The sequence below is a fragment of the Schistocerca gregaria genome, chromosome 6 (genome assembly GCF_023897955.1).
Source record: "Schistocerca gregaria isolate iqSchGreg1 chromosome 6, iqSchGreg1.2, whole genome shotgun sequence".
NCBI classification, from domain to species: domain Eukaryota; kingdom Metazoa; phylum Arthropoda; class Insecta; order Orthoptera; family Acrididae; genus Schistocerca; species Schistocerca gregaria.
Genome location: NC_064925.1, coordinates 417,214,420 through 417,241,895, shown reverse-complemented (window position 1 = coordinate 417,241,895; position 27,476 = coordinate 417,214,420). Strand labels below are relative to the sequence as shown.

The following is a 27,476-nucleotide window of genomic DNA, read 5'->3' as shown; positions in this document are numbered from 1 at the left end:
AAAAATACGTATGGCAGCAAAAAAAACCAGTCACAATGCACGAAAGCCAAATACAGCAATGGTAAGGTTAAAAAAGTGCATATGCCACGACTTTACTGAAATATCTATTTTACATGAAATCAACGCATTTACTGTTGAGTACCTTGGATTACATATATTGAACTTTTTATGGAATTTAAAAATTTTATTTTCAAAATATATGTACCTTTTTCTCAGAACCTATTCAAGAGATTTGTACAAAATTTTGCTCGGTTTAATTGTTTTGAATATATTAAGCTTCTCTCATGACGTATTTGAATATATCGAACAGGAGAATTATATTAATTTTTTAATTATAATTCTGTAAGTATAATATAAAATTCATGCAAAATTTCAGGTAATTTGCCCAAATCTGTTTCCACGCAGAATTTCAAACTATACTGTTGCAACAACATTATTGGGTTTGTAGAAATTTCATAATTATAGTCTTCATAGATTCTGAGAAAAGGTACATAGGGTAATTTTCAGAGAATGCAATTTAAACTTCAACCTAACATTTTTCTTATGACACGTCTTCAGAAAGCCCGAGATTTGTACTCAAGGTCCTCTTTCCCTTCAAGGTTTTTCTTCTGGTTTCTTCTTTTTCGCCTTCTTTCCTTTACCAGGTCTTCAACTGACTTTTCAGCTGCAGAAAGGCCCAGTAAATCCGTTCTGTTCAAGATGCCTTGATTGAAATTTTTTATCTGAAAGCCCATTCTCTCTAATACGTTCATCGGCCCTACGTTCCCATAATTAAATACAAGATCTGCATTATAAGTTGCAATTCTGACAAATGTAACAGATGAAAATGTGTCAAAACAAGAACTGCTTCTTCATAAAAGGAACGAGCTGCTTTGTTATTGTTTCTAAGATACGGAACAGGGTCACAGATGGTCTATAAAACCAAAGAACGTATACCGCAGCGTTCTACATCTATCTCGTGCAAGTTTGCCTGAAAGTAGTCCACGGAATTGTTGTTCGCCGAGCAAGATTGAAGTGTTGATTCAAAAACATGACGTGGCAGGAAGGTCACATCACACATTTAATTACTTTTCAGACACTTCGGATGCGAGTTCACCATTTAACCATTTAAACTTTGGGAGCTGATTGTCAATGAGTTCTGCTTATAAATAAAAAATAAACTGAAAGCTGACATTTTCTGTCAATTTAGTTTAGATCTGTGGCAGATTTCTGTTAGTGGGCACAGGAATCCCAGAGTCTAAATAAAATGTTAAATGCATAAGCTGTTTAAAATCACAACAAAATCCAATGTAAATATTTCTTGCCTTAAATAATGTATGTACGAGGGTGGTTTGAAAAATTCTCGGAACGGAATAGAAAAACGTACTTACGTCACTGAAACTTTATTTATTTTTCAATGTAGTCTCCTTGGAGATTAATATACTTAAGGGTCCAACGATGTTCCAGTGCCTAGATCCCATCTCGAAAATGCGTTTCCTCCAGGCCTGCAAAATAGTTGTCAACTCCGGCTATCAGATCTTCGTTTGAAGTGAAACTTCGTCCACCAAGAAACATTTTCTGTTTTGGGAGGAGATGGAAGTCTGAGGGAGCCATATCAGGTGAATAAGGCGGGTGTGGCAAGAAATCATACGTTAGTTCGTGTAATTTTGCCATAGCGACGGCACATGTGTGCGGGCGCACGTCAAGAGTGGCGGCAGAAATGTTGCAGATAATTTTTACATTTCTAGTTCTGCTTTTAAAATGTGATATACCCTTTCAGATGACATCTGGCAAGCGTGAGCAGTTTCACGCACTTCCAATCGGCGATCCTCCATGACCATTTTGAGCACTTTTACAATGATTTCTGGAGTAGTGACACATCCCGGCCGACAATTACGCGGCTCATCATCTAAGCTGTCTCGACCAAATTTAAATTCATTTGTCCACTTGGCAGCAGTTGAATATGAAGGAGGAGAATCTCCCACTGTATTCTGGAAATCTGCATGAATGTCCTTTGCTTTCACACCTTTCTTTACGAAGTACTTAATCACTGCTTGTATCTCGATTTTTTTCCATCTTCGCAAATCACTATACGGGAACTACAACAAAGCCACCTCACCGCCACAGCTCTCTTTCAAGAGCACTGACGTGGCACGCGTTTACAGCCAACAGCCCAATGAATATCACGTGCACAACTAGCGCCAGCGCTGACCTCTCATGGTGATTCCGAGAAGTTTTCAAACCACCCTCGTATATCGAAAAAAAACCACTGAGGTTACCATAACTGCGATAAAACGGGTTTGGGTGTTAAGGCAACAGTAACTGTGTACTTGCCAAAAGGTGAACCCATCTTTAGTTCATTCTGCAAACACAGGAACGTAGCATAAAATTCCAATATGATAGTAAAGAACAGTTCAAGTAAGCTGATTTTGTACACAGTTGTTTTAGGAAACATGGCTACAGTTATTAGTTCTTTGTGTTACAATGCTTACTTTTTAACAACTAGCCACGGAGAAATGTAATTGCAGTTTAGAACGGATAAAAGGCCTTATATAATTTAAAAGAAATTGAACTGCTTTCATAATTTCATCTTCGAAATTTCCCATATGGTTAAGACTTGTATATTGTAAAATAGGCATAACAATGGTAGAAACAGTGGCGTGCTAGTAGCCACCAGGCCTGGTTTACGGTTCAAGCGATAAAAAACGCCGCTTCGGTCGCCAAGCTGAGAGGGACACAAATGTGCCATAACTCTAAGATTTCTAATTTGTAGCGGCCGCATGGGGGCCCAAGTGCAAGATGTATGTACAGTGCGTGTCACAGATAGTAACGAAAACTGACACGAGTGAAAGTGTTCGAGGGAAAATGAGTGAAAGTGTTCGAGAGAAAATGAGTGAAAGTGTTCGAGGGAAAATGAAGCGCCAAATGATGTCGCTTGTGTAGAAAAATCTCAAACCAGCCTAGCCGGTGAGGATGCAATAGAGGAAATGTAATCGGCGCCGTCCTTCGTCTTAAGAGTAACCAGTGCTACGCCCCACCAGCAGCTGTGGGCTTACTGGTATCGGCATTGACCTCACTGCAGGCCAGTGAACGCAAGTGCCAAGTTCATCGCAGCGCCTCATCGCTGCCTGTTACACACTTCTGTGCAGTTTGAAACTTGGTAGGGTACTCTGTCTGCAGAACCGAACACGCTCGTTACAGTAAAAACTTGCAAAAAATCCGTAATTCTGTGAAGTATCATGTAACCGATAAACATGTAGCCATGAACACTATGATCCTAAACACTGCTCGCCAGACTGGTTTGATGCAGCTCTCCATGCTACTCTATCCTGTGCAAGCTTCTTCATTTCCCAGTACCTACTAAAGCCTACATCCTTCTGAATCTGCTTAGTGTATTCTTCTCTTGGTCTCCCTCCAAGCTGCTCTCCAATACTAAATTGGTGATCCCTCGATGTCTCAGAACATGTCCTACCAACCGATCCCTTCTTCTAGTCAAGTTGTGCAGCAAGTTCCTCTTCTCCCCAATTCTAATCAATACCTCCTCATTAGTTATGTGATCTACCCACCTAATCTTCAGCATTCTTGTGTAGCACCACATTTCGAAAGGTTCTATTCTCTGAACTATTTATCGTCCACGTTTCACTTCCATACATGGCTACACTCCACACAAATACTTTCAGAAACGACTTCCTGACATTTAAATCTATACTCGATGTTAACAAATTTTTCTTCTTCAGGAACGCTTTCCTTGCCATTGCCACTCTACATTTTATATCCTCTCTACTTCGATCATCATCAGTTATTTTGCTACCCAAATAGCAAAACTCACCTACTATTTCAAGTGTCTTATTTCGTTGCCTAATTCCTTCAACATCACCCGATTTAATTCGACTACATTCCATTATCCTCGTTTTGCTTTTGTTGATGTTCATCTTATACCCTCCTTTCAAGACAATGTCCATTCCGTTCAAGTGCTCTCCCAAGTCCTTTGCTGTCTCAGAGAATTACAATGTCATCAGCGAACCTCAAAGTTTTTATTTCTTCTCCATGGATTTTAATACCCACTCCGAACTTTACTTTTGTTTCCTTTACTGCTTGCTCAATATACAGATTGAATAACACCGGGAAGAGGCTACAACCCTGTCTCGTTCCGTCCCCAACCACTGCTTTCATTTTATGCCCCTCGACTCTTATAACTGCCATCTGGTTTCTGTACAAATTGTAAATAGCCTTTCGCTCCCTGTATTTTACCCCTGCCACCTTCAGAATTTGAAAGAGAGTATTCCAATCAACATTGTCAAAAGCTTTCAGTAAGTCTGCAAATGCTATAAACGGAGATTTGCCTTTCTTTAATCTTTCTTCTAAGATAAGTCGTAGGGTCAGTATTGCCTCATGTGTTCCAACATTTCTACGGAATCCAAACTGATCTTCCCCGAGGTCGGCTTCTATCAGTTTTTCCATTCGTCTGTAAAGAATTCGCGTTAGTATTTTGCCGCTGTGACTTATTAAACTGATAGTTCGGTAATTTTCACATCTGTCAACACCTGCTTTCTTTGGGATTGGAATTATTATATTTTTCTTGAAGACTAAGGGCAGTTCGCCTGTCTCATGTATCTTGCTCACCAGATGGTAGAGTTTTGTCAGGACTGGCTCTCCCAAGGCCGTCGGTAGTTCTAATGGAATGTTGCCTACTCTGGGGTCCTTGTTTCGACTCAGGTCTTTCAGTGCTCTGTCAAACTCTTCACGCAGTATCACATCTCCCATTTCATCTTCATCAGCCGGCAGCGGTGGTGGTGCGATTCTAGGCGCTCCAGTCCGGAGCCGCGCTGCTGCTACGGTCGCAGGTTCGAATCCTGCCTCGGGCATGGATGTGTGTGATGTCTTTAGGTTAGTTAGGTTTAAGTAGTTCTAAGTTCTAGGGGACTGATGACCACGGCAGTTGAGTCCCATAGTGCTCAGAGCCATTTGAACCATTTTTTTCATCTTCATCTACATCCTCTTCCATTTACATAATATTGTCTTCAAGTAGATCGCCCTTGTATAGTCCCTCTATATACCTCCTTCCACCTTTCTGCTTTCCCTTCTTCGCTTAGAACTGGGTTTTCCATCAAAGCTCTTGATATTCATGCAAGTGGTTCTCCAGTGATCTCGACAGTACAAGTGAGAAAATACATATACTGTGCTTCGTTTGGTAGTGATCGTGCTTACAGACTTATTGAAGGTGTAATACATCGCACGATTAGATGCTTGGTTCCTTACGTGTGGTGGTAACTGCCTAGTGTTCGGATACCATATGACTTGCAATCATGATCTTGTACAGTCAGTTCCACATTGTACGGGTCGATTCGTGACCACTACGGTGGCGAGTAAATCGGCTGATGGCAAATCAGGATGGATCGCCGTCTCCCCATCAGAACGACTGCTGTGTATGTGATGGTGACGGGAATCTTAAGACGAATCATGAGTGAAACATCCCTTGTTACAGTATTTCTTTGCTGATGTCAATTACAGGAAAGGAGCATTAGCCGGAGAGAAGGTTACTGACCTTGGTGGCGAAGATGGATGCGAGCAAGCGGTGTCAGCGTTTCGCCTGGCCTGGGGATAGCCGAGTAAGCATGGCGCAAGCGCCGCACTGCCAGCTCTTGATTACAGTGGCTGCTACTCGTAGCTCAGCTGCTCCGTGACTTCCGTGATAACACACCGGGTAGACGGTGTTAAGACCGTGATGTCCAGCATTAAATGAAATGAAATGTACGTAGGGCTAGGGCATCCCACTGGGTAGACCTATCACCTAGTACATATCTTTTTAGTTGGTGTCATTGTGGCGACTTATTCGTCGACGAATATGAAACGATAATGAAGACAACATCCAGTCTCCAAGCGAAGAAAATCTATGGCACGGACAGGAATCGAACCCAAGCTCCTCTCATGGTATTCACGTGCGGATCAGTCAGTTATGTAGGCGGACAAAAATGACCTGCGGTGAAAGTCTCAATTGGACGCCATTTCGGCAACTTGCGTGTCCTTAAAACCAACAGCACCCAGTTTCCCTGGTACTAGCCGGGCCCAAGTTGTTTAACTCCGTTGATTGGGAGGTAATCGCTGTTACCAACGTGGCAAGGCTATTGGCATGTCCAGCCTAACAAAAGGTGATGGCACGCGCCCACTCTGTGTGACGGTGAACAACAATGTTTGCCCCTACAGGCTGGATGACAGCAACAGTGTGACTGAGCGGCAATACTGGCCAGGCTCGAACGCACGACACCCAGGGGGTGGCTGGCAACAGAAGGTAGTCACCCAATAGGTGACCCAGCAGAGCGAAGTCATCAAGTTGAGCACGTGCACCCCTGAGTTCAGGTGGGAGCCAGTTGCTACTGGCGAAGAAGTCCGCGCATGGTAGATGGTTGCATCATCTCGTCCTGTAAGTCGTCTCGTCACGTAATGAACTGGCATGGGCTGTATCACACAGCCTACTGTACGTACCTGGATACTGCTGGATATAAAGAACGTCTACGAATGATATGTCCGAAAGAACAGACACCATATCCATATAACTACATATATCTACGAATGATGGTCTGATTTGGGTGGATGTATAAGTGAGCTGGGTGGTTAGTATTTCCAACGGCATTACTCCCACGCCAGAACTCGTGGCACACCGGAGTGGCGGGGCGTCGTCATTGAACGACGATGACTCGGTTTGCTTTGGTTTTCTCTCTTTATTAGTTTCTCCTGCTGGAACTACAACATTTCTCAACTTCACTTTTAGTGGCACTGGCTCGCGTCTTCCATTTTGCCAGCGTCCTGAATGAGTGCTCTTGCACTCTGAATACTTTATTAATTAAAACTTCCAGGCTAAGAGGCCGGAAGTTTTAATTAATGAAGACGCCGACCGTGAAATACTACACGTTATGACCTGAATAATTTGTTGTGTAACGGTGTCTGGATTTCAGGCTGACGACTGCTTCCTCCAGTGCAACGTCATTCTGCTGACTGACGCAGGACAGTTCATCACATCTTTGGAGTCATTGTGTAAGAACTTGAAAATGGTTCCATAGACCAATTCGCCTAATAGCGATTTTTAATTAACACTATACTTTAAAAGATTCTCAACGGAAATAATGTCGTCCTTATATAGACACAATAAATGTTTTCCGTACCTAAGGTGTTCAGCAAACAGTTTGTCCTATTGGTACAGCTTAATGTGTGTTCTGTGACTGTGAGGAGCGCTAGGTGCAGAATAAATCAGCAGCGCGACTAACGACCGTTGTTCCGGTAGACCAATGTGGTTTTTAGGTAATTAGGGAGCTGGGCTAATCCCAATCTTTGCCCTATAAAATACTATGTACAAATAGTTAAAATACGAGAACCTGTAGAACAAAGGTTACCAGTTTAATAGGCAGAAGGCGCCATGACTTTCGTGCTTTAGGTTAAGTGACAACTTTCACGACAGCAAGGGTTTCCCGGTGCAAAGTTAAAACGGAAGAAAGAATTTTCAGATAATGAAAACAGTAGGCCTCATACGACTAAATAAATGCTAGGAAAGAGGGTGAAGAGAGACCTCGGAAAAAATGTGAATCATTGGAACTGATCTCTTCTACATGAGCGTTTAATGGTGTTAGAGTACTCCGTGAGTTGCGAATCAGAAGATGCGTCTGGATATTTTTTATTTATTTATTTACGCGACCAAGGGTCATCTCATAATGTTATAGGATCTGTCATTAAAATATAATGAAAATAAATATCTCAGATATACATACACATGGAATATACAGGTTGACAGAAAAGATTGCGCACAAATTAAAAAACTCTGGAATAGAAACTTATGGTCACAGAAGTAACTGAGAGCCAGTGAAAGCTTTGGAATGTCAGGAACAAAAAGGACAAGCAGTGCACATGGGTCATAAGTTCAGCAAAGATAATTTACTGTTTACTCAACAATGTTTTACATTATATAAGGTGTGAAAATGCATAGCCTCGCGGCTATAACATCGAATAAAAAGTTCTGGGTGTCCAGCCGCGTCAAATGGAAAAAAATTTCACGAGTTTTCCACGGAGGATCCTTGGCCATTCGCAAGTAGCATGGCTGCCAGTGAGCTGCTAGTACGCACTTACGTGCACTAACCGCTGGCTCTGACATCACTGGTGCTCAAGGCATCCCCATATATGGGCTTACGTTGACTCGGCGTTCGATGTGGCTTCTTCATCACCGCGATTGCTGGGCTCCGCTCCGCGCTTAGCTGCAGGTTGCCCATTCTATTAATGATGCTATCGGTGATTTTTATTTCGATAGATCCTTTAATTACACAATCCCAGAAGCCGTTAGTGCGAGCCACGGCAGACGTTTCGTCAGATATGATCTAGAACATGCTCAGCTGAAGCGGATTTCTCAAGGTAGCGTAGGTGACAAAATCTCTCACGCTTCTTTCTGCGTTGTTCTACAGTACTTACTGTTTGTCCGACGTGACGTAAAACTGCCCAAACCCGTAAGGCACCTTTAGTCCACAGGTGTTCTGAGACTTGATGAATCTTTAACTGGTATACAAGGTGTTCGAAATGGCAACCACTACATTCAGTACGAGCATAACATTTTCGTAGAAAATTATGGCACACACTTCCTGGTACAACAGGCATCTCACAAACTCATCGGATACTGCGAGTATTCTGGCTAGACCTGGTTCTTCGTTGGGAACTTGTCTCAAGTCCACAAGGCTTTTGATAAGCCATTACAAAATGAGTAAATAAATGAAAATTATATTAGCCATGTAATTGATCGTCCCGATGCAGCGACTGCGGTATGTGGCACTGAAGACGTCAAGTACTTGCACAGAAAAGTCTGCAGGTACTTCATGTAGTTGCATACACATCTGATGACGCATTTTAAGTGGCACATCTTGTAACAATTATTCTGGATGAACTTGGTCAACGAAGACACTATCTCACTTCATTCAAACGTGGTGGCAGGAGATGAGGTCCGATCACGTATCGCCAATAATACCGAGCGATACATTCACTGCAGACCACTGTTTGCAGTGGTGTTCCAGTGGGATCCGAGAATATTGGCACACGCTGATGTGGCTGTTACAACAGTTAAAGAATCCATCTCTGATGAACTGTGCATCACATGTGAATAACATGTTGCTTGGGAAACAGAACTCTTTCTTGCAACGTTGAACAATCCATTCACAAAACCGAACTCTTTGTCGGGATCATCCACACCCATATCCTATATTCGCTGGTAATGATAAAAGTGCAACTGCCTCTCATGCAAAAAATGCCACATACTACTTTGAGACATACCCATGGTATGAACAATCGGACGCCCGCTTTCTGACGGCTGTTCTTCCACATGCAGAAATATCTCCTCTACAATACCGACTGTTCAGTAGTCCGTGGGCGGACTTCCTGATGCTTTGAACGTTTAAGGCATCTGCCTCTCCGCGTAGGCGACGAACAGCCTAACACGTTCGACGCTGTGGTAGACGTCTGTTCGGATATCAAGAGCGGTACAAGCGTTGGGCTCTGTGTGCTCAAAACGGTTCAAATGGCTCTGAGCGCTATGGGACTTGACGTCTGAGGTCATCAGTCCCCTAGAACTTAAAACTACTTAACCCTAACTAACCTAAGAACATCACACACATCCATGCCCGAGGCAGGATTCGAACCTGCGACCGTAGCGGTCGCGCGGTTCCAGACTGAAGCGCCTAGAACCGCTCGGCCACACCGTCCGGCTCTGTGTGCAATGCCAGTGGTGCAGCCTCCTATGAAAGGCACATTTCACAAAGTACTGTACGTATCACAAACATTTCAATTATTTTCAGTAAAGCTGCAGTATAGACTGCTATTCACAGCAGTACTGAAATGCAAACAATCGTCTTGTCTGAGAGCGCATGAACGAAAAGCAGATAAACGTACGCAACAACAAATACACAAGATCTTAATGGTATGACAACAGACGGAACGAGCTTGAATGACAAGCAGTTATCCTTACACAGAAATAGTACATTACCTTTGCTGAGATTATGGCCCGCGTGGATTGGTTGTCCTTGTTTTTCCTGAGATTCCAAAGCTTTCACTGGCTCCGCCTTACTTCTAACGAAGTTGTTGTATTTCGATTCATCTATCAGTTACATCCTCCCCATGAACCATGGACCTTGCCGTGGGTGGGGAGGCTTGCGTGCCTCAGCGATACAGATGGCCGTAACGTAGGTGCAACCACAACGGAGGGGTATCTGTTCAGAGGCCAGACAAACATGCGGTTCCTGAAGAGGGGCAGCAGCCTTTTCAGTAGTTGCAGGGGCAACAGTCTGGATGATTGACTGATCTTGCCGTGTAACACTAACCAAAACGGCCTTGCTCTTGTGGTACTGCGAACGGCTGAAAGCAAGGGGAAACTACGGCCCTAATTTTTCCCGAGGACATGCAGCTTTACTGTATGGATAAATGATGATGGCGTCCTCTTGGGTAAAATATTCCTGAAGTAAAATAGTCCCCCATTCATAGCACCGGGCGGGGACTATTCAGGAGGTCGTTGTCATCAGAAGAAAGAAAACTGGCTTTCTACGGATCGGAGCGTGGAATTCAAGATCCCTTAATTGGGCAGGTAAGTTAGAAAATTTAAAAAGGGAAATGGATAGATTAAAGTTAGATATAGTGGGAATTGGTGAAGTTCGGTGGCAGGACGAAGAAGACTTCTGGTCAGGTGAATACAGGGTTATAAATACAAAATCAAATAGGGGTAATGCAGGAGTAGGTTTAATAATAAATAAAAAAATAGGAGTGAGTGCGGGTAAGCTACTACAAACAGAATAGGGAACGCATTATTGTGACCAAGATAGACACAAAGCCCATGCCTACTACAGTAGTACAAGTTTATATGCCAACTAGCTCTGCAGATGAAGAAATTGATGAAATGTATGATAAGATAAAAGAAATTATTCAGGTAGTGAAGGGAGACGAAAATTTAATAGTCATGGGTGACTGGAATTCGTCAGTAGGAAAAGGGAGAGAAAGAAACATAGTGGGTGAATATGGTTTGTGGCTAAGAAATGAAAGAGGAAGCCGTCTGGTAGAATTTAGCACAGAGCATAACTTAATCATAGCTAACACTTGGTTCAAGTATCATAAAAGAAGGTTGTATACATGGAAGATTCCTGGAGATACTGACAGGTTTCAGACAGATTATATAATGGTAAGACAGAGATTTAGGAACCAGGTTTTGAATTGTTGGACATTTCCAGGGGCAGATGTGGACTCTGACCACAATCTATTGGTTATGATCTGTAGATTAAAACTGAAGAAACTGCAAGAAGGTGGGAATTTAAGGACATGGGATCTGGATAAGCTGAAAGAACCAGAGGTTGTACAGAGTTTCAAGGAGATCATAAGGGAATAATTGACAGGAATGGGGGAAAGAAACACAGTAGAAGAAGAATGGGTAGCTCTGAGGGATGAAATAGTGAAGGCAGCTGAGGATAAAGTAGGTAAAAAGACGAGGGCTGCTAGAAATCCTTGGGTAACAGAAGAAATATTGAATTTAATTGATGAAAGGAGAAAATATAAAAATGCAGTAAATGAAGCAGGCAAAAAGGAATTCAAACGTCTCAAAAATGAGATCGACAGGAAATGCAAAATCGCTAAGCAGGGATGGCTACAGGACAAATGTAAGGAGTTAGAAGCTTATCTCACTAGGGGTAAGATAGATACTGCCTACAGGAAAATTAAAGAGACCTTTGGAGAGAAGAGAGCCACTTGTATGAATATCAAGAACTCAGATGGCAACCCAGCTCTAAGCAAATAAGGGAAGGCAGAAAGGTGGAAGGAGTATATAGAGGGTTTATACAAGGACGATGTACTTGAGGACAATATTATGGAAATGGAAGAGGATGTAGATGAAGACGAAATGGGAGGTAAGGTACTGCGAGAAGAGTTTGACAGAGCACTGAAAGACGAAACAAGGCCCCGGGAGTAGACAACGTCCTTAGGAGAGCCAGTCGTGACAAAACTCTACCAGCTGGTGAGCAAGATGTATGAGACAGGCGAAATACCCTCAGATTTCAAGAAGAATATAATAATTCCAATCCCAAAGAAAGCAGGTGCTGACAGATGTAAAAATTACCGAACTGTCAATTTAATAAGTCATAGCTGCAAAATACTAACGCGAATTCTTTACAGACGAATGGAAAAACTGGTAGATGCGGACCTCGGGTAGGATCAGTTTGGATTCCGCAGAAATGTTGGAACACGTGAGGCAATACTGACCTTACGACTTCTCTTAGAAGAAAGATTAAGAAAAGGCTAACCTACGTTTCTAGCATTTGTAGACTTGGAAAAAGCTTTTGTCGATGTTGACTGGCATTCTTTCAAATTCTGAAGGTGGCAGGGGTAAAATACAGGAAGCGAAAGGCTATTTACAATTTGTACAGAAACCAGATGGGAGTCATAAGAGTCGAGGAGCATGAAAGGGAAGCAGTGGTTGGGAAAGGAGTGAGGCAGGGTTGTAGCCTCTCCCCGATGTTATTCAATCTGTATATTGAGCAAGCAGTAATGGAAACAAAAGAAAAATTCGGAGAAGAAATAAAAACTTTGAGGTTCGCCGATGACATTGTAATTCTGTCAGAGACAGCAAAGGACCTGGAAGAGCAGTTGAACGGAATGGACAGCGGTTCCAGACTGAAGCGCCTAGAGCCGCTCGGCCACACTGGCCGGCGAGTTTGGTTGGTGATAGACCTTCATGACTTTATGCCTTCTTCTTCATTTTTCTGTAGGTGTTGCATCTTTTATGGTTTGATCTAAGAACTTCAATCGCAGTATGCCTCTAGCTCATTTTTCATTGACATACCCCTCTATTTTTGTTTTTAGCACTCGTCATATCTCAATAGACGATCAATAATCTGAAAGCTCCTTTTTAACAATAGTGTTCATAGACTCCTCTTGTCTTCCATACTTTTCAAGACTGCATCGTTCGTAATCTTATCAGCCCATTTGATTTTTAGAAGGTGCTGGTAACGCCACATCTCAAAAGAATCTAGTGTTTCTCTTCCATCAGTCCCCAGTGCCCAAATCCAACAGCGATACAATACCACACTACAGACATATGCTTTCAGACACTTTTTTCCGATTTCTAGGCCGCTAAGTAATGAGTAGAATAGAACTTTCATTTTATTGAAGGCACTTTTTGTTTGGGAAGTTCTGTTTCTTAATCCTTATTTCCCTCTTCCATCTCCAGTGATCTTGCTACCTAAAAAGGTATATGACTTATGTCGTAGCAGTAGCTTGTCATGTACCTGTCGTAATATGACCATTTTCTCTGAAACTGTCCACTAACATATTTCAGAGGATGATGTGTAAATTCTCTTGATCAAGTAGTCATTAATTTGCACTGCTCTGTAATTGCAGAATTGGATTAAAATTGCCAGTGGCTGTTTTCATTTCTGTAATTGTTTCTTTGCCTTTCCTATGTAGCATGGTAGAGGGTTCCAAGATTTGAAAGCTTAGATGTTGGCTGCATGAGAAAAGGAATTCTTTTAAGAGGAATTTGCCATCATAAAAATGTTGAGCCCCACGCAGAGACGCAGCCGCAGGTAAACAGACTGGTATTCGCAGCCATTCTTTTTCCCCAGCCCACACTCCCAACGTGGAACACGTGACACTTATTTTCCATCCGAAAGAAACATGGAATTCTTTGCAGAAGGTTTTTAACAAGATCAGGGATCTTTAGCTAGGTGTGATTTCTGACAGGGCTTGTGAATTTTTGGTACGACTCCCCGGAATGTGGTTCAGTTTAAACTTTCAGAACCAAGATTTCCTATTAGGTCATAATCTTATTTTCTGGGGAGTCCGCGCTTTTTCACTGTGTCTACATACAAAATTGTAGCGAGGAACGGGAGAGATTTTCTGCCTTCCTACATACCTAAGAGCCCTATCGGTTCAACATTGAGAAAATCTACAAGAGTAGGAAAATGTTTAATGTCTTCAGTTGAGTTTTACTGGTCGGCACTCGGAATCTTTGCCACCGTTGACCAGCAAGCTCTTGCTCTGACGAAAAACAGCAAAACTCTAGAGTGACCAGATGGAGAACGCTTCAGTCTTCGTCTCTGCAGAGTAATGACTTCACCGCATACCTTTATAGAGTAGTGATGTCACTTTAGATTTTTGGAGAGTAAGGACTTCATGTTGGGACAGGAGAGATGACATGTGAGACAAACCTTGCTGCCAGTGGAAGGATGTCCGTACTTTAGCATTAAGTACAAAGAGCGGTCGGAAATCATATTCTCCAGCCGCTGCTGCCACCGGCTTCCGTATCCACACTCCGTGCACTTGGTAAGATGAGCCATCGTTGCGACCGCTGATGTCGCCCATATGCGAAGTTAGTCCGCTCCCTTCAGGTGTCAAGTATGCAGAAATAAAGTCACATATCTAGCTTGTTGTTCTCATTGCACATTTTGACAGTCTTGTGGCTTTTGCCCCTATCTTTCCGTGAGCTTTCAACATTTAACTAACAACTTACTATGTCGCTGTCGTGTTCGAAAATTATTAATGTAACTGCGTTTCTGCCGCCGACGTGTGTCAAGGTTATGTCTTCGTGTTGTAATCACCTGTCCATTTGACAGTGCTTCTTTTTAGTATATCAGTGGGTAACCTCAGTGTCCCGTCTCACTCCCTTCGCAACTCCTGAAGATAAGCACAATGTACCGCCTTATAAAAGAGAAGTGGCATTCCATGCTGCAGTTCTCACTGACAAATGCGTTTGTTCTTCTCTCTAGCTCTCGCCTTCCGTAGATCTAATGAGAGTCAGTTTTACCTCAGAATAATTGAACCAACCTCCAATCCAATCATGCTGATACATGGGATATCCAGTTGGACTTTTAAAAGTGTGTTTTCCGTTGCTTTCTCCGACCTGCGTTGTTGTGCAACTATGGTTTATCCACATTTAGAGTCAGTTTTCCGCCCCAAGAGCAGAATTTGTCCTACCCTCTACCGACTCGTGTACCCTCTAAGAGATCAGTTGTGCACTTTCTGAGCAAGCGTTGCCTCTTCTCTATCACTTTTCACGGTTTTCCCTTCATCAAGGCTAGGACGAGCAGCATTTCGTTGACTCTCCAGTAGTTTTAGAGAGATATTAGAGAGTTATTATATGCGGGAAAATTTCCAACATTTCCCTGCGCACATCAGCAAACAATTACATTCGTACTATATCTTGACTGATATTCGTCATTTATTAACAGTCTTTGTTACGACCACTTCGTTACGTGTTCGGCTAACCGTAATGTTTTTCATTTGGTATTGTTTCTATAATATTCGAAGTTTGGCTGTTTTTCCGTTATCCAGGAAATATCTTCGTAAACGGTTTCTCTTAGAATTACCTACTTAATTATGAACTTCCCTAATACAGGGGATCATTCAAAATGATGATATGTGGAAGAATACTAGGACAAGATCCTAAAATTATTTCATTTGATAACTAGTTGAGATCATTACGAGGCATCTTCAGATCTTTAGCAGCTTTTTGCAATCTCCCTTAGCTTGAGTTAGCATGTTTACGTTGTTACTTGACGTTGTCAAATAGGAAGACATGCAATCTGTTACGTTAAAATGTGTGGATAAATAATCATAGGTCAAGATCGCTAAAACTCCTTCATTTCATAACTAGTTTCAGCTCCATGACGACCCATTGTTTAACATAATAAATCGCATATCTCCGGATATGACAATGTCAAAAACAACGTAAATGTGCCGAGTCAGACTAAGGGAGATTGCAGAAAGCTACTAAAGATATGAAGATGGCTCGTCAGTTACATGAAACTAGGTATCAGAAAAAGGAGCTTTAGCGATCTTGGTCTAGGATTGTTTAACCACATGTTTCAACATAACGGATCGCATACCTCCCGATCTGATAATGTCAACTAATAACCTAAATGGCAATGTGTTTTTGTCGCTGTGGACAACCTGTTTAACGCATTGTAAGAAATTAAACGACTGAAATTGTAATCGTTATTGCTGCTGCTATACGAAAGTAAAAGTCCAAAGTGCATAGCATGATAGGTTATTTGCAGAGTCGAAGGGTAAAATGTTTCATCCTAGAGTATGTGTGTATGAGTGGTTTCCTATGGTAATGTCTTTAGCCAGCTAGAGACAAGCATGTGGCTTTTAAAGACGAACAGCTAACCTTGCATTCCTTGCGCAGGTACATCTTCAGACGCAGAACCAGCGCAAACCTGCCTACCGAGGAGCCTTCGACTGCTTCAGACACATTTTGCACAGGGAGTCGGTAAGTTGAGTTCGTTATCATTCATAAACCGTGGGCATATGACTGTCGTGGACATGTCAGTAGCTTTACAATAAGACACTTTTCACACACACACACACAAACACACGCACACTCATATCGTCCTTTGAGAAATTCATCTATGGAGTAGAAGAAGCTGTCAAGCTAAATGATTTCAATTTGTATTTAAAAGGATTTACTTTAACACCTTTAACGCACAATGGAATGTGCCAACTATCTTACCGCTGCACAGTTTGTCCCCTTCTGCAGAAGGAGAGATTTATTGTTCTTAGTGCTATATTTGTGACTATTACTAGTGATCGGACATTGTGGCTCTTGTGTGACCTTTAAAATTTTCACGGAAAATTGAATGTTCAAATTACGTGCTTGTAGCCAGTTGTCATTCAATACAACCCACAATAGTTCAACTGGCTACCTGCCGGTTAATCGCAGATAAGCTATCGAAGACAGTCTTCGATGGCTCAACTCAAGATGATCAACAGGAGCCAAGTTGAAATATCGTGGAATGTATTAAACGGCGACCGGCTGGAAGCACGAAATTCGTTTGAAAGTTGTGATTCTTCACAACAAACTTCATAACAGGGTAAATGCATTGTGAGGTTGTCGTCTCCTTTGTTTCTAAAACACTTGCCTATAGAGATCAGGCATCTGCCTTACACCTATTTCTGTGTAGTGAAAGCCTTGCTTGTATGTGGCCCAGATCAATATTCCATGTGACATTACTGAACGGAAGCAAGCAATGCAGCCTAAGCCAACTTTGTAACACTTTCATCACCGAAATCAGCAATTACGCGTAGAGGAAATTTGCTTAACTAATGCATCTGAGTGTATCTATAATACTTAATTTTCAGTTCAACTCTGGTCAATATGCACAGTCAAGAATTTTGAGAATTTACTTTCGCATATTTCCTCCTCCCTCCCTTCCCCTCCTCCTCCAATGTTCTGTTATGATGATGATGATGATGATGATGATGATGATGAATCCTGTTTGTGCAAAACTGAATGAGCTGTGTTTATTTTAGCTAAGTGATAGGCTATTTTCCAATAATCAATCAATATTTTTTCTGGATACAGCATTTATTATGTCTTCTGTTGTTGCATCTTTTATTATATTTGATTACAAAACTGGTATCATCAGCAAAGAAGACTATTTCTGCATAATTATTCTAAGATGGAATGTCATTTGTGTAGAACAAGAACTCAACCTGTGGAACATTAGTAGGACTTTCATTATGAAGCGAATCAAAGCTTCCATTGCTTCATATCAGATAAATACTGCAGTGAATAACAAAGTACTTCTTTGGTCAAGAATTCTAATCCTATAATTGTAAAGTAAGATTTACATCTACATCTACATCTACATCTACATGACTACTCTGCAATTCACATTTAAGTGCTTGGCAGAGGGTTCATCGAACCACAATCATACTATCTCTCTACTATTCCACTCCCGAACAGCGAGCGGGAAAAACGAACACCTAAACCTTTCTGTTCGAGCTCTGATTTCTCTTATTTTATTTTGATGATCATTCCTACCTATGTAGGTTGGGCTCAACAAAATATTTTCGCATTCGGAAGAGAAAGTTGGTGACTGAAATTTCGTAAGAAGCTCTCGCCGCGACGAAAAACGTCTATGCTGTAATGACTTCCATCCCAACTCGTGTATCATATCTGCCACACTCTCTCCCCTATAACGCGATAATACAAAACGAGCTGCCCTTCTTTGCACCCTCTCAATGTCCTCCGTCAATCCCACCTGGTAAGGATCCCACACCGCGCAGCAATATTCTAACAGAGGACGAACGAGTGTAGTGTAAGCTGTCTCTTTAGTGGACTTGTTGCATCTTCTAAGTGTCCTGCCAATGAAACGCAACCTTTGGCTCGCCTTCCCGACAATATTATCTATGTGGTCCTTCCAACTGAAGTTGTTTGTAATTTTAACACCCAAGTACTTAGTTGAATTGACAGCCTTGAGAATTGTACTATTTATCGAGTAATCGAATTCCAACGGATTTCTTTTGGAACTCATGTGGATCATCTCACACTTTTCGTTATTTAGCGTCAACTGCCACCTGACACACCATACAGCAATCTTTTCTAAATCGCTTTGCAGCTGATACTGGTCTTCGGATGACCTTACTAGACGGTAAATTACAGCATCATCTGCGAACAGTCTAAGAGAACTGCTCAGATTGTCACCCAGGTCATTTATATAGATCAGGAACAGTAGAGGTCCCAGGACGCTTCCCTGGGGAACACCTGATATCACTTCAGTTTTACTCGATGATTTGCCGTCTATTACTACGAACTGCGACCTTCCTGACAGGAAATCACGAATCCAGTCGCACAACTGAGACGATACCCCATAGCTCCGCAGCTTGATTAGAAGTCGCTTGTGAGGAACGGTGTCAAAAGCTTTCCGGAAATCTAGAAATACGGAATCAACTTGAGATCCCCTGTCGATAGCGGCCATTACTTCGTGCGAATAAAGAGCTAGCTGCGTTGCACAAGAGCGATGTTTTCTGAAGCCATGCTGATTACGTGTCAATAGATCGTTCCCTTCGAGGTGATTCATAATGTTTGAATACAGTATATGCTCCAAAACCCTACTGCAAACCGACGTCAATGATATAGGTCTGTAGTTAAATGGATTACTCCTACTACCCTTCTTGAACACTGGTGCGACCTGCGCAATTTTCCAATCTGTAGGTACAGATCTATCGGTGAGCGAGCGGTTGTATATGAGTGCTAAGTAGGGAGCTATAGTATCAGCGTAATCTGAAAGGAACCTAATCGGTATACAATCTGGACCTGAAGACTTGCCCGTATCAAGCGATTTGAGTTGCTTCGCAACCCCTAAGGTATCTACTTCTAAGAAACTCATGCTAGCAGATGTTCGTGTTTCAAATTCTGGAATATTCCATTCGTCTTCCCTGGTGAAGGAATTTCGGAAAACTGCGTTCAATAACTCCGCTTTAGCGGCGCAGTCGTCGATAACAGTACCATCGGCACTGCGCAGCGAAGGTATTGACTGCGTCTTGCCGCTTGTGTACTTTACATACGACCAGAATTTCTTCTGATTTTCTACCAAATTTCGAGACAATGTTTCGTTGTGGAACCTATTAAAGGCATCTCGCATCGAAGTACGTGCCAAATTTCGCGCGTCTCTAAATTTTAGCCCATCTTCAGGATTTCGCGTTCTTCTGAACTTCGCATGCTTTTTCCGTTGCCTCTGCAACAGCGTTCGGACCTTTTTTGTGTACCACGGGGGATCCGTTCCATCTCTTACCAATTTATGAGGTATGAATATCTCAATTGCTGTTGCTACTATATCTTTGAATTTGAGCCACATCTCGTCTACATTCGCATAGTCAGTTCGGAAGGAATGGAAATTGTCTTTTAGGAAGGCTTCTAGTGGTACTTTATCCGCTTTTTTAAATAAAATTATTTTGCGTTTGTTTCTGATGGATTTGGAAGAAATGGTACAGTTTGTGTAAACGTTAATTGTTGCCACTGTAAAAAGAAAAAAAAATCGACGGTGCGTATTTCATTCTACATGGTTTGTTGAGGTGTCAAGTTGCATGTACTTAAAAAATTCCATATCAGTGTAATGAAAGTGAATACTGAGCTGTGGCTAAAATAACAAACATAAAACAACAATTCGAAATTTTTATTCAGAGGCTAAGCAGCTTATATTTTTCTTAAACTAGTTGCTCATTGGCCAACTCTTCGTCAGTAAACCCATCCAGATGGCTATGTGTAATTGTTAAAGAAGCTCTGACATTGCCAGTAAAATCGAGAAAGAGCCGAGCAGTAGTAGAGTGAGCACAGAATAACGTGACCGGCAGAAGCACAATCGGCAGGGTACGCATAGGGAGAGGGCGGTAGTGGTGGGAGTTGAGGTGGGCGCTTTAGAGAAATAGCTGAGCACTGAGGGGGGAGTGCCATTCTAAATTGAAACCTATGCTCACATTTTTTGTGACTATTTAAGTGGATCTCCTCCATTTCCACACCTGCATGGTGACCATTCATAAAGATCTACTGTCCCCTCTGATTTGGTTAGTGTCTAAAAGAAATTCCACTAAAAATGAAACAAAACCAGTGATTTATTTTCGCTTGGCTTATTAACTTTCAGACCCCATAGTGATGCGCCTTCTTTCGATAGAGATTAATGACAGTAGCATTGAACATCCATGAAGCCTCGCCGTTTCTTCGCAAATGTGCTTAAAGACACAATATAGATATATCCTCTGGATGCGTTAATTCCAGCAGGAAGACATTTTTCAGTTTCGCTTGCATAGAATTTTTCACGTAGACTTCTCTTGCCCTGATGCTTGCACCAGTTTATCTTATGTTCGACCGAACGAGGTGTCGCAGTGGTCAGCACACTAGACTCGCACTCGGGAGGACGACGGTTCAACCCTGTGTCCGGCCATCTTGATTTTGGTTTTCCGTGATTTTCCTAAATCACTTCAGACCAATTCCAAGATGATTCCTTTACAAGGGCACGGCCGACTTCCTTTCACACCCTTCCTTAATGCAATGGGACCGATGACCTCGCTATTTGGTAAATTCCCCCAAATCAACCAACCAACCCTCTTACGTACGTAGTATTTACATGTTTGTACAGCAATGGCATTTCAGCGTTTCTGCTCCAAAAAACATTGCTTTGTTCTCTTTAGGGCACAAAGTGTAAACCAGGAGGCGACGGATCTTAGTTTTACTGAAACCGTACAATCTTTGAAATAATCAAACCTGTACTTTATGTTAGTCATCATGGAGCGAACTCCGTTGTTCCACAGCATTTTCATTTCAATCTGTATAGAAGAACACGGTTCTGAGAATTTTTATGTCGTACTGTTTCCTCTGGAGATTACGACTATGTGGTGTCTTACTGAACATAGAAACTTTGACGTTAGTAGAACTGCAGACTCATTTGTAAATATTTTGTTTTGTCCAGTAGGTTACTGCTCATTATGATGGAAGCGACGTGCGAGGTTCAGAAAAGGGCTTATTTCCACACGTGAAGGACGAAAATTTTTTTTTATTTTCCTCTCTTCATTTTTTAAAATTTTGCTGTATTCTCTTATTTCAAATTCACGTTGCTGTAGATTTCACAGCTACATCTTGAAGCACCTTTCAGGGATGCAAGAAACAGTCTAAACTCACAACCTAAGTCGACTCCAACAGCGTACGTTACAAAACTGCTCTGAAGTTCGTGTATCAACGCTAGACCCCAGACATCATTTTTTGGCTCTGATGACAATGGTACTGAAATGAAGTATTATCTCGATAGTATTAAATATTGGAGAAATATGTGCCTCCTTTATGATACCCTGCCTATCATCCTCGAATTTTAGGCTTTGTGTTTGTGTTTAACTGGGGCCCCATTTCCTTCAAAACACGGAGCTTTTGTTTACTGCTACTGTAGAAGGCAGTTACTGGCAGTCATATGATGTGCGTGCTCAGCCGGCCGGTCGAGGTTACTGCTACGGGATTATCGAAATTCGAAACTGATTTCGTTACTCTCATTGAGAATATGGAAACCGGGAGCAAGGGTTTGAGGAGGCGGGGGAGCGGGAAAGGATTATCTTCACACAAAGAGCAAAAACTCGATCGACACTGCTTGCTACCACGAGACAGGATGCACACAGCGCTAGAAGCGAGCTTAGCGCATTGTCACAGTTGTAGTTGTTCATTCCCATGTCGCTGTCAATGCGTTGTATCTGGTGAACGAACGTTTCTGACGAAATATTCAGGCTCGTGGTCAGCGCTCGGTAGATTACTTAGCATTGGTCATTATAGAGCAACTGAAATAATTAAAATAGCTTGCGACTTTCGACGTTTCTACGCTGAACTAGTGAAGAGCAACGTTATTGTCATAATGAGCCTCGTGACCTATGTCTGCTTTCGACCTGAGGTCCTTAACTGGCCGTAATAGAAGTTACTTTTCATCTGGGCCTACATAAGGCCATGCAGATTGAAACAGGTGTGGTATGGGAAAGCATAAATACAGTATACACTGAGGTGACAAAAGACAGGGGATAGCGATATGCGCATGTGCAGATGGCGGTGTTACCGCGTACAAAAGGTATAAAAGGGCAGAACATTGGAGGAGCTGTCATTTGAACTCAGCTGAGTCATGTGGAAAGGCTTCCGACGTGATTACGGCCGCACGGTGGGAATTAAGATTTTGAACGTGGGCTAGTAATTGGAGATAGACGCATGGGGCATTCCTTTTCGGAAACCGTTAGGGAATTCGATATTCCGAGATACACAATGTCAAGAGTGTGCCGAGAACACCAAATTTCGGGAATTACCTCTCACCACGGACAACGCAGTAGTCGATGGCCTTCACTTAACGACCGAGAGCAGCGGCATTTGCGTATAGTAGTCAGTGCTAACAGGCAAGCAACACTGCGTGAAATCACCGCAGAAATCAGTGTGGGACTTACGACGAATGTACCCGTTAGCACAGTCCGCGGAAATCTGGCGTTGATGGATATGGCAGCAGAGGACGCAAGTGACTGCCTTTGCTAACAGCACGGCAGTGATTGCAGAGCCTCTGCAGGGCTCGTGACCATATAAGTTGGACCCTAGACTATTAAAAAAACCGTGACCTGGTCAGATGAGTCCCGATTTCATTTGGTAAGAGCTGATGATAGGACTCGGATATGGCGCAGACCCAACAAAGCATTGTCAACGAGCTAGTGGTGGCCCTATAATAGCTTGGGCTGTGTTTACATGGAATGACTGGCTCCTCTGGTCCAACTGAACCGATCTTCGACTGAAATGGTTATGTGTGGCTACTTGAAGATCATTTGTAGCCATTCATGGACTTAATGTTCCCAAACAACGATGCGTCATATCAACGGACCACAATTGTTCGCGATCAGTTTGAAGAATAATCTGAACAATTAGAGCGAATGATTTGGCCACCTAGATCGCCCGACATGAATCGCATTGAACATTTATGGGGCATAATAGAGACGTCAGTTCGTGCACACAATCCTGCACTGGCATCACTTTCGCAATTTATGGATAGGCTATAGAGAAAGCATGGCTAAAGATTTCTGCATGGGACTTCCAACGACTTGTCGAGTTCATGCCACGTCGAGTTGCTGCAATATGCAGGGCAAAAGCAGCTCCGACAAGATATTAGATCCCATGACTTTGGTCACCTCGGTGTATACTTTCTCCATTTCGTCGACATTATATTGGTCAGGTTTGGTTTCCTCCCATGGAACATTTTTCTCCTTAATCTTTTGCATTCTGTGGGGGGGGGGGGGGGGGGGGGGGTAGGGGGGGGGGGGAGTGAGGACTATCTAGTACAGCGAAATAGTCTGGTGCCACAGACTTTATACCATATCGGCAAAAATAGGGTGAAACATCAAAAAGCATCGAGTAAAACTGCCTTCTCCCCTCCTAATAAAACAAGCACATGATCGAGGAACATTACAGATAACCTCATTTTACAGAAGGCGGGGTTCTACCGAATTCCGAGCCAATATGCAAGATGCACATTGTACTGCGCTCCATCGAAGATCGCTGCCGAGCACACCAATGGCACACTCACTAAAGTATCCTTACGAGCTGACGGTCGCAGAACATTGCTTAACCGAGACTCGCGCTGTGAATGCGAACGCATGATTTCAACAACGATATCGATACTGGGACCGAGGCCCACGAGAAGGACAGGCAGCCTCCCATATGCCACAGCACATGACATTGCAAAGTCTTACGACTGCCAGTAGCCGTCTCCGGCAAGGAGCGAGTAACTATTTCAGACGAGTTTAACAAATCTTAACTGCGCGTTGAAGTGCATACGAGCTCTTGATAGCATACGACAAAGATAGGTCCTTTATTGGGTACCTTTTCCGTGATATATTCATTTTTCTTGGGCCCTGCAAGGAGCCTAGCGTTTGCGAAGTATGGTCGACAAGGTGACTTGTGAGACATCACAAGTTCGTTGCGGCGACCCGTTTTTCTCATGGGCCCCTACTGGACTGGGTCGATAGAGAGGCATCTACATACGTCCCAGGGACAGACACTCTTATTAACAGATACTGCGGCTACAGTCCAGTAAGGCTTGAGAACCAGGACTGAGTTTAATTCAGGAGTAGACACTCAGTAATGTCGAGTTGGCGGCCAGAGCGGCTTCACTGCCTGCCTCCACTTCGACGCATCCGGGCCGTGGCGGCTGGCGTCGCCGGCCACGGTGGGTGACTCAGCCGGCTCTCCAGCCACGACTCATGCGCCCTCGGGTGCGGACAGAGGACAGAGTGTGTGCGTGGGGGTTATGTCTGCCGCAAGCCCCCAGGAGATCAGTTTGTCTACCCATCTGGCGATGGTGACAAGACCGGTTGTTGAAACATTGTGCCGGCTGGACGCTACGAACCGGTAACACACACGTGGACTGTTGGATCAGCTCTGCTTCTTTCATACTAAAATGAAATTTGATGATACACAGGACATAAAATCCCGTCTGAGGGCTGCGATTATTTTTATGTTAATAATTGACAACCAATGCTGTACAATCGCAATAAAGTCATGAGATGTTCAATTGACTCTTATTAGAACGTATTACGTGTTTCGGGATTATACCCATCTTCAGATATCACAAACTGCAACTCCTTGGTTAGGAGTTGAAGTTAGTGATGTCTGAAGATGGGTGTAATCCCGAAACGCGCAACAGTTCTAATAAAAGAGTCAATTGAACATCTCATGACTTTATTGTGATTGTACAGCATTCGTTGCAATTATTGAAAAAGAAATTTATATTAAAGTGGGCGTTTCCTTGCATTGATAACAGAAGTACACATATCTTCATAGCGCATCCTGCTGGAATATGACCCTCTTCTTTATTTGTCTTTTTTTGTCCGGTATTTACAGAAAAAAAAGACCTGGTGTTGCATTGTCATTCTCGTCTATCTTCATCTGTTTCTCCTTTCCAGTCCTCAGCAATACAAATATTTTAATATTAAAAGCAGTGGATGTTCTGTCTGTCACTCTTAAAACATCTAAAATCGGATTAAAGCATTCCAATTCAAGCACACAAATTCGTGGCGTTTTTCGTGATATCCACTTATAACGTCCGGCACCATTTAAGTTCGCGAATGTGTTCTCAGATGACCTCTTCTTGGAGTGACGTCTCATTAACTCACACCACACTGCTAGTAAACCAAGACTGATACAAAAACTCTAGTTCACAACACCAGCTGGCGAGCACAGACCACTCTTACACTTGAAAACACAACACTTCGCAAATAAATCTGAAGAACCCAGGAATTACTGACTTTCGATACCGCGTGCTACTGTCTACTGACGCGGTGTCAAGCACGGGGCACTGTACTTGCCAACCTGTTGGATATACGGGAGGGGAAACAGACTCGTCGTTGGTATTACTTTGGACATGGTGTCATGTCCCCTCCTCTGGCCCGTACTGTCAAAAGTGGAAAATTATTTTAGTATAGCAGTAAACCTAGGCCTTACTCTGAAATAGGTCTGCGTCAAAATGCTGCCACAACATTCAGAAAACAGTTTTTAATAGTATCGTGGAGAAGCTGACGCTTCAACGTACGGAACTAGATAAAAGGGGGCACTAGGTAAAAGGTAGGCTTGTATTTGGGTGCACGTGCTTGTTTCGCATGTCTGTTATGAGAAAAACCTCTACAAAACATAATGCCCTAAATTAGTAGCCTGTATGCCTAAACTGGCTTTCCATAACGATAGTGGTTCAATTGCCGCTCTACTCCGCTCTAGCGAGCATGCAAAATTTAAAAAAAGAAACCAATGTAATAACGTAAAGCGGGGAAGCATTTGTCCGTTATGAGAATACCATAATGCTCTGTATTAGTAGCCTGTACGCCTAAACTGGCTTGCCATAACGATAGTGGTTCAACTGCCGTTCTACTCCGCTCTAAGGAGAATGCAACACTTAAAAAATGAAACCAATATAATAACGTAAAGCCGAGATTCGTTTGTCTTCCGAACCTACCTCGTGTCACCTTCCTTCATACAATGCCTCTCCAGCTTTCTGGAAGCAAACATGAAATTCATGCTGTGTGGCGAGTAATTTTCCTGCAATATATTTTCACTTTCAAAAATACAGATTTGTAAGTGACTGAGCGAATTTTTGTGATAAATGGAATGGAATAATTTTTCCTATTTACATAGTCATTAACTCATAAGACTGATTGCTGACTATAAATATAACAAGGTGTAGTAGTGTAATTACATTGCAGAATCTGTTTCCGAGAGCTAGAGCGCCGCCTGATTTATTTGGAAGAATTTCACAGTTATTTGCAGGTGACTAAGAAAAACTTTTGAGTTTCAAAAAGTGCCAGATCACGAATTGTAAATTACCCCAAGCTGCTTGGGAGATTCGAAGTCACCTGATACTGAAGCTAGAACAATTAAACTGCAGTTGTTTCAAACAAAATGCCTTTTTTGCATGCTGCACATCGAAATTTTTATTTTTATTTATTCACCCAGACGCGTTTCGCCTTTTTTACAAGGCATCTTCAGTGGGTGTCCTGAAACATTACATGATTTGTCCATTTTTACACATAGGTTATGGTTTCACATCTAGGTTATAGATTTAAAAACAGGACACCAGACTCAGGTGGCAATGTCGAAAGGGAGTATACAGCAGATGCTCTGCAGAAGTGGAAGAAGACAAATGAAATAACGAACATAGAGCGGCAGTGGCTTTGTAACATAAAAGAAACCCTTTTGTGAGAACGTTCCAAGCAAGACCTATGTGTAGCGCAGCAGCATACCAAAGCCCAAGCAAACTCCAGACGAACTACCCAGGATACAGTAAACTGGCATAGGGAGAAGATGTGGATGACACACCATTGGCTATAAGCTGGGGAACCAGACTTGTTATTTGAAAACCACAGCCTGCGGTATTGCCTACGAGATGTGACGACTGTCGTGTAGTGGCCACAAAATAACTTGTTCCGTACCTGTCAGTTTGCATGATGGGGGAGGGGATGCAGTAGCGGTGGGTGTTCCATTCTGTGTGGCTACGTGGAAGAAGGCAAGGTGCAGTTCAACAACTGTAGTGTAATCACAAGTAGATCTTTTGAACTACAGCTACCTAGTCAGCAAACGATCGTATTAACAGGTTGTGATAGTATTACCAATAATGCGATAGTCAACTGTCTCTCCAGTCGAGACGGCATACTCACATACAACTAGCAGC

General features: G+C 42.6%; 1 protein-coding gene across 1 annotated transcript in view; it reads left to right on the top strand.

Moving 5' to 3' along the window:
- LOC126277969 (mitochondrial basic amino acids transporter-like) overlaps positions 1-27,476 on the top strand; it is a 241,652-nt gene that overhangs the window by 161,772 nt on the left and 52,404 nt on the right. Inside the window, exon 4 of the mRNA XM_049977622.1 lies at positions 16,166-16,249. Coding sequence (XP_049833579.1) covers positions 16,166-16,249 — 84 coding nt within the window. The remainder of the gene's footprint in view (positions 1-16,165; positions 16,250-27,476) is intronic.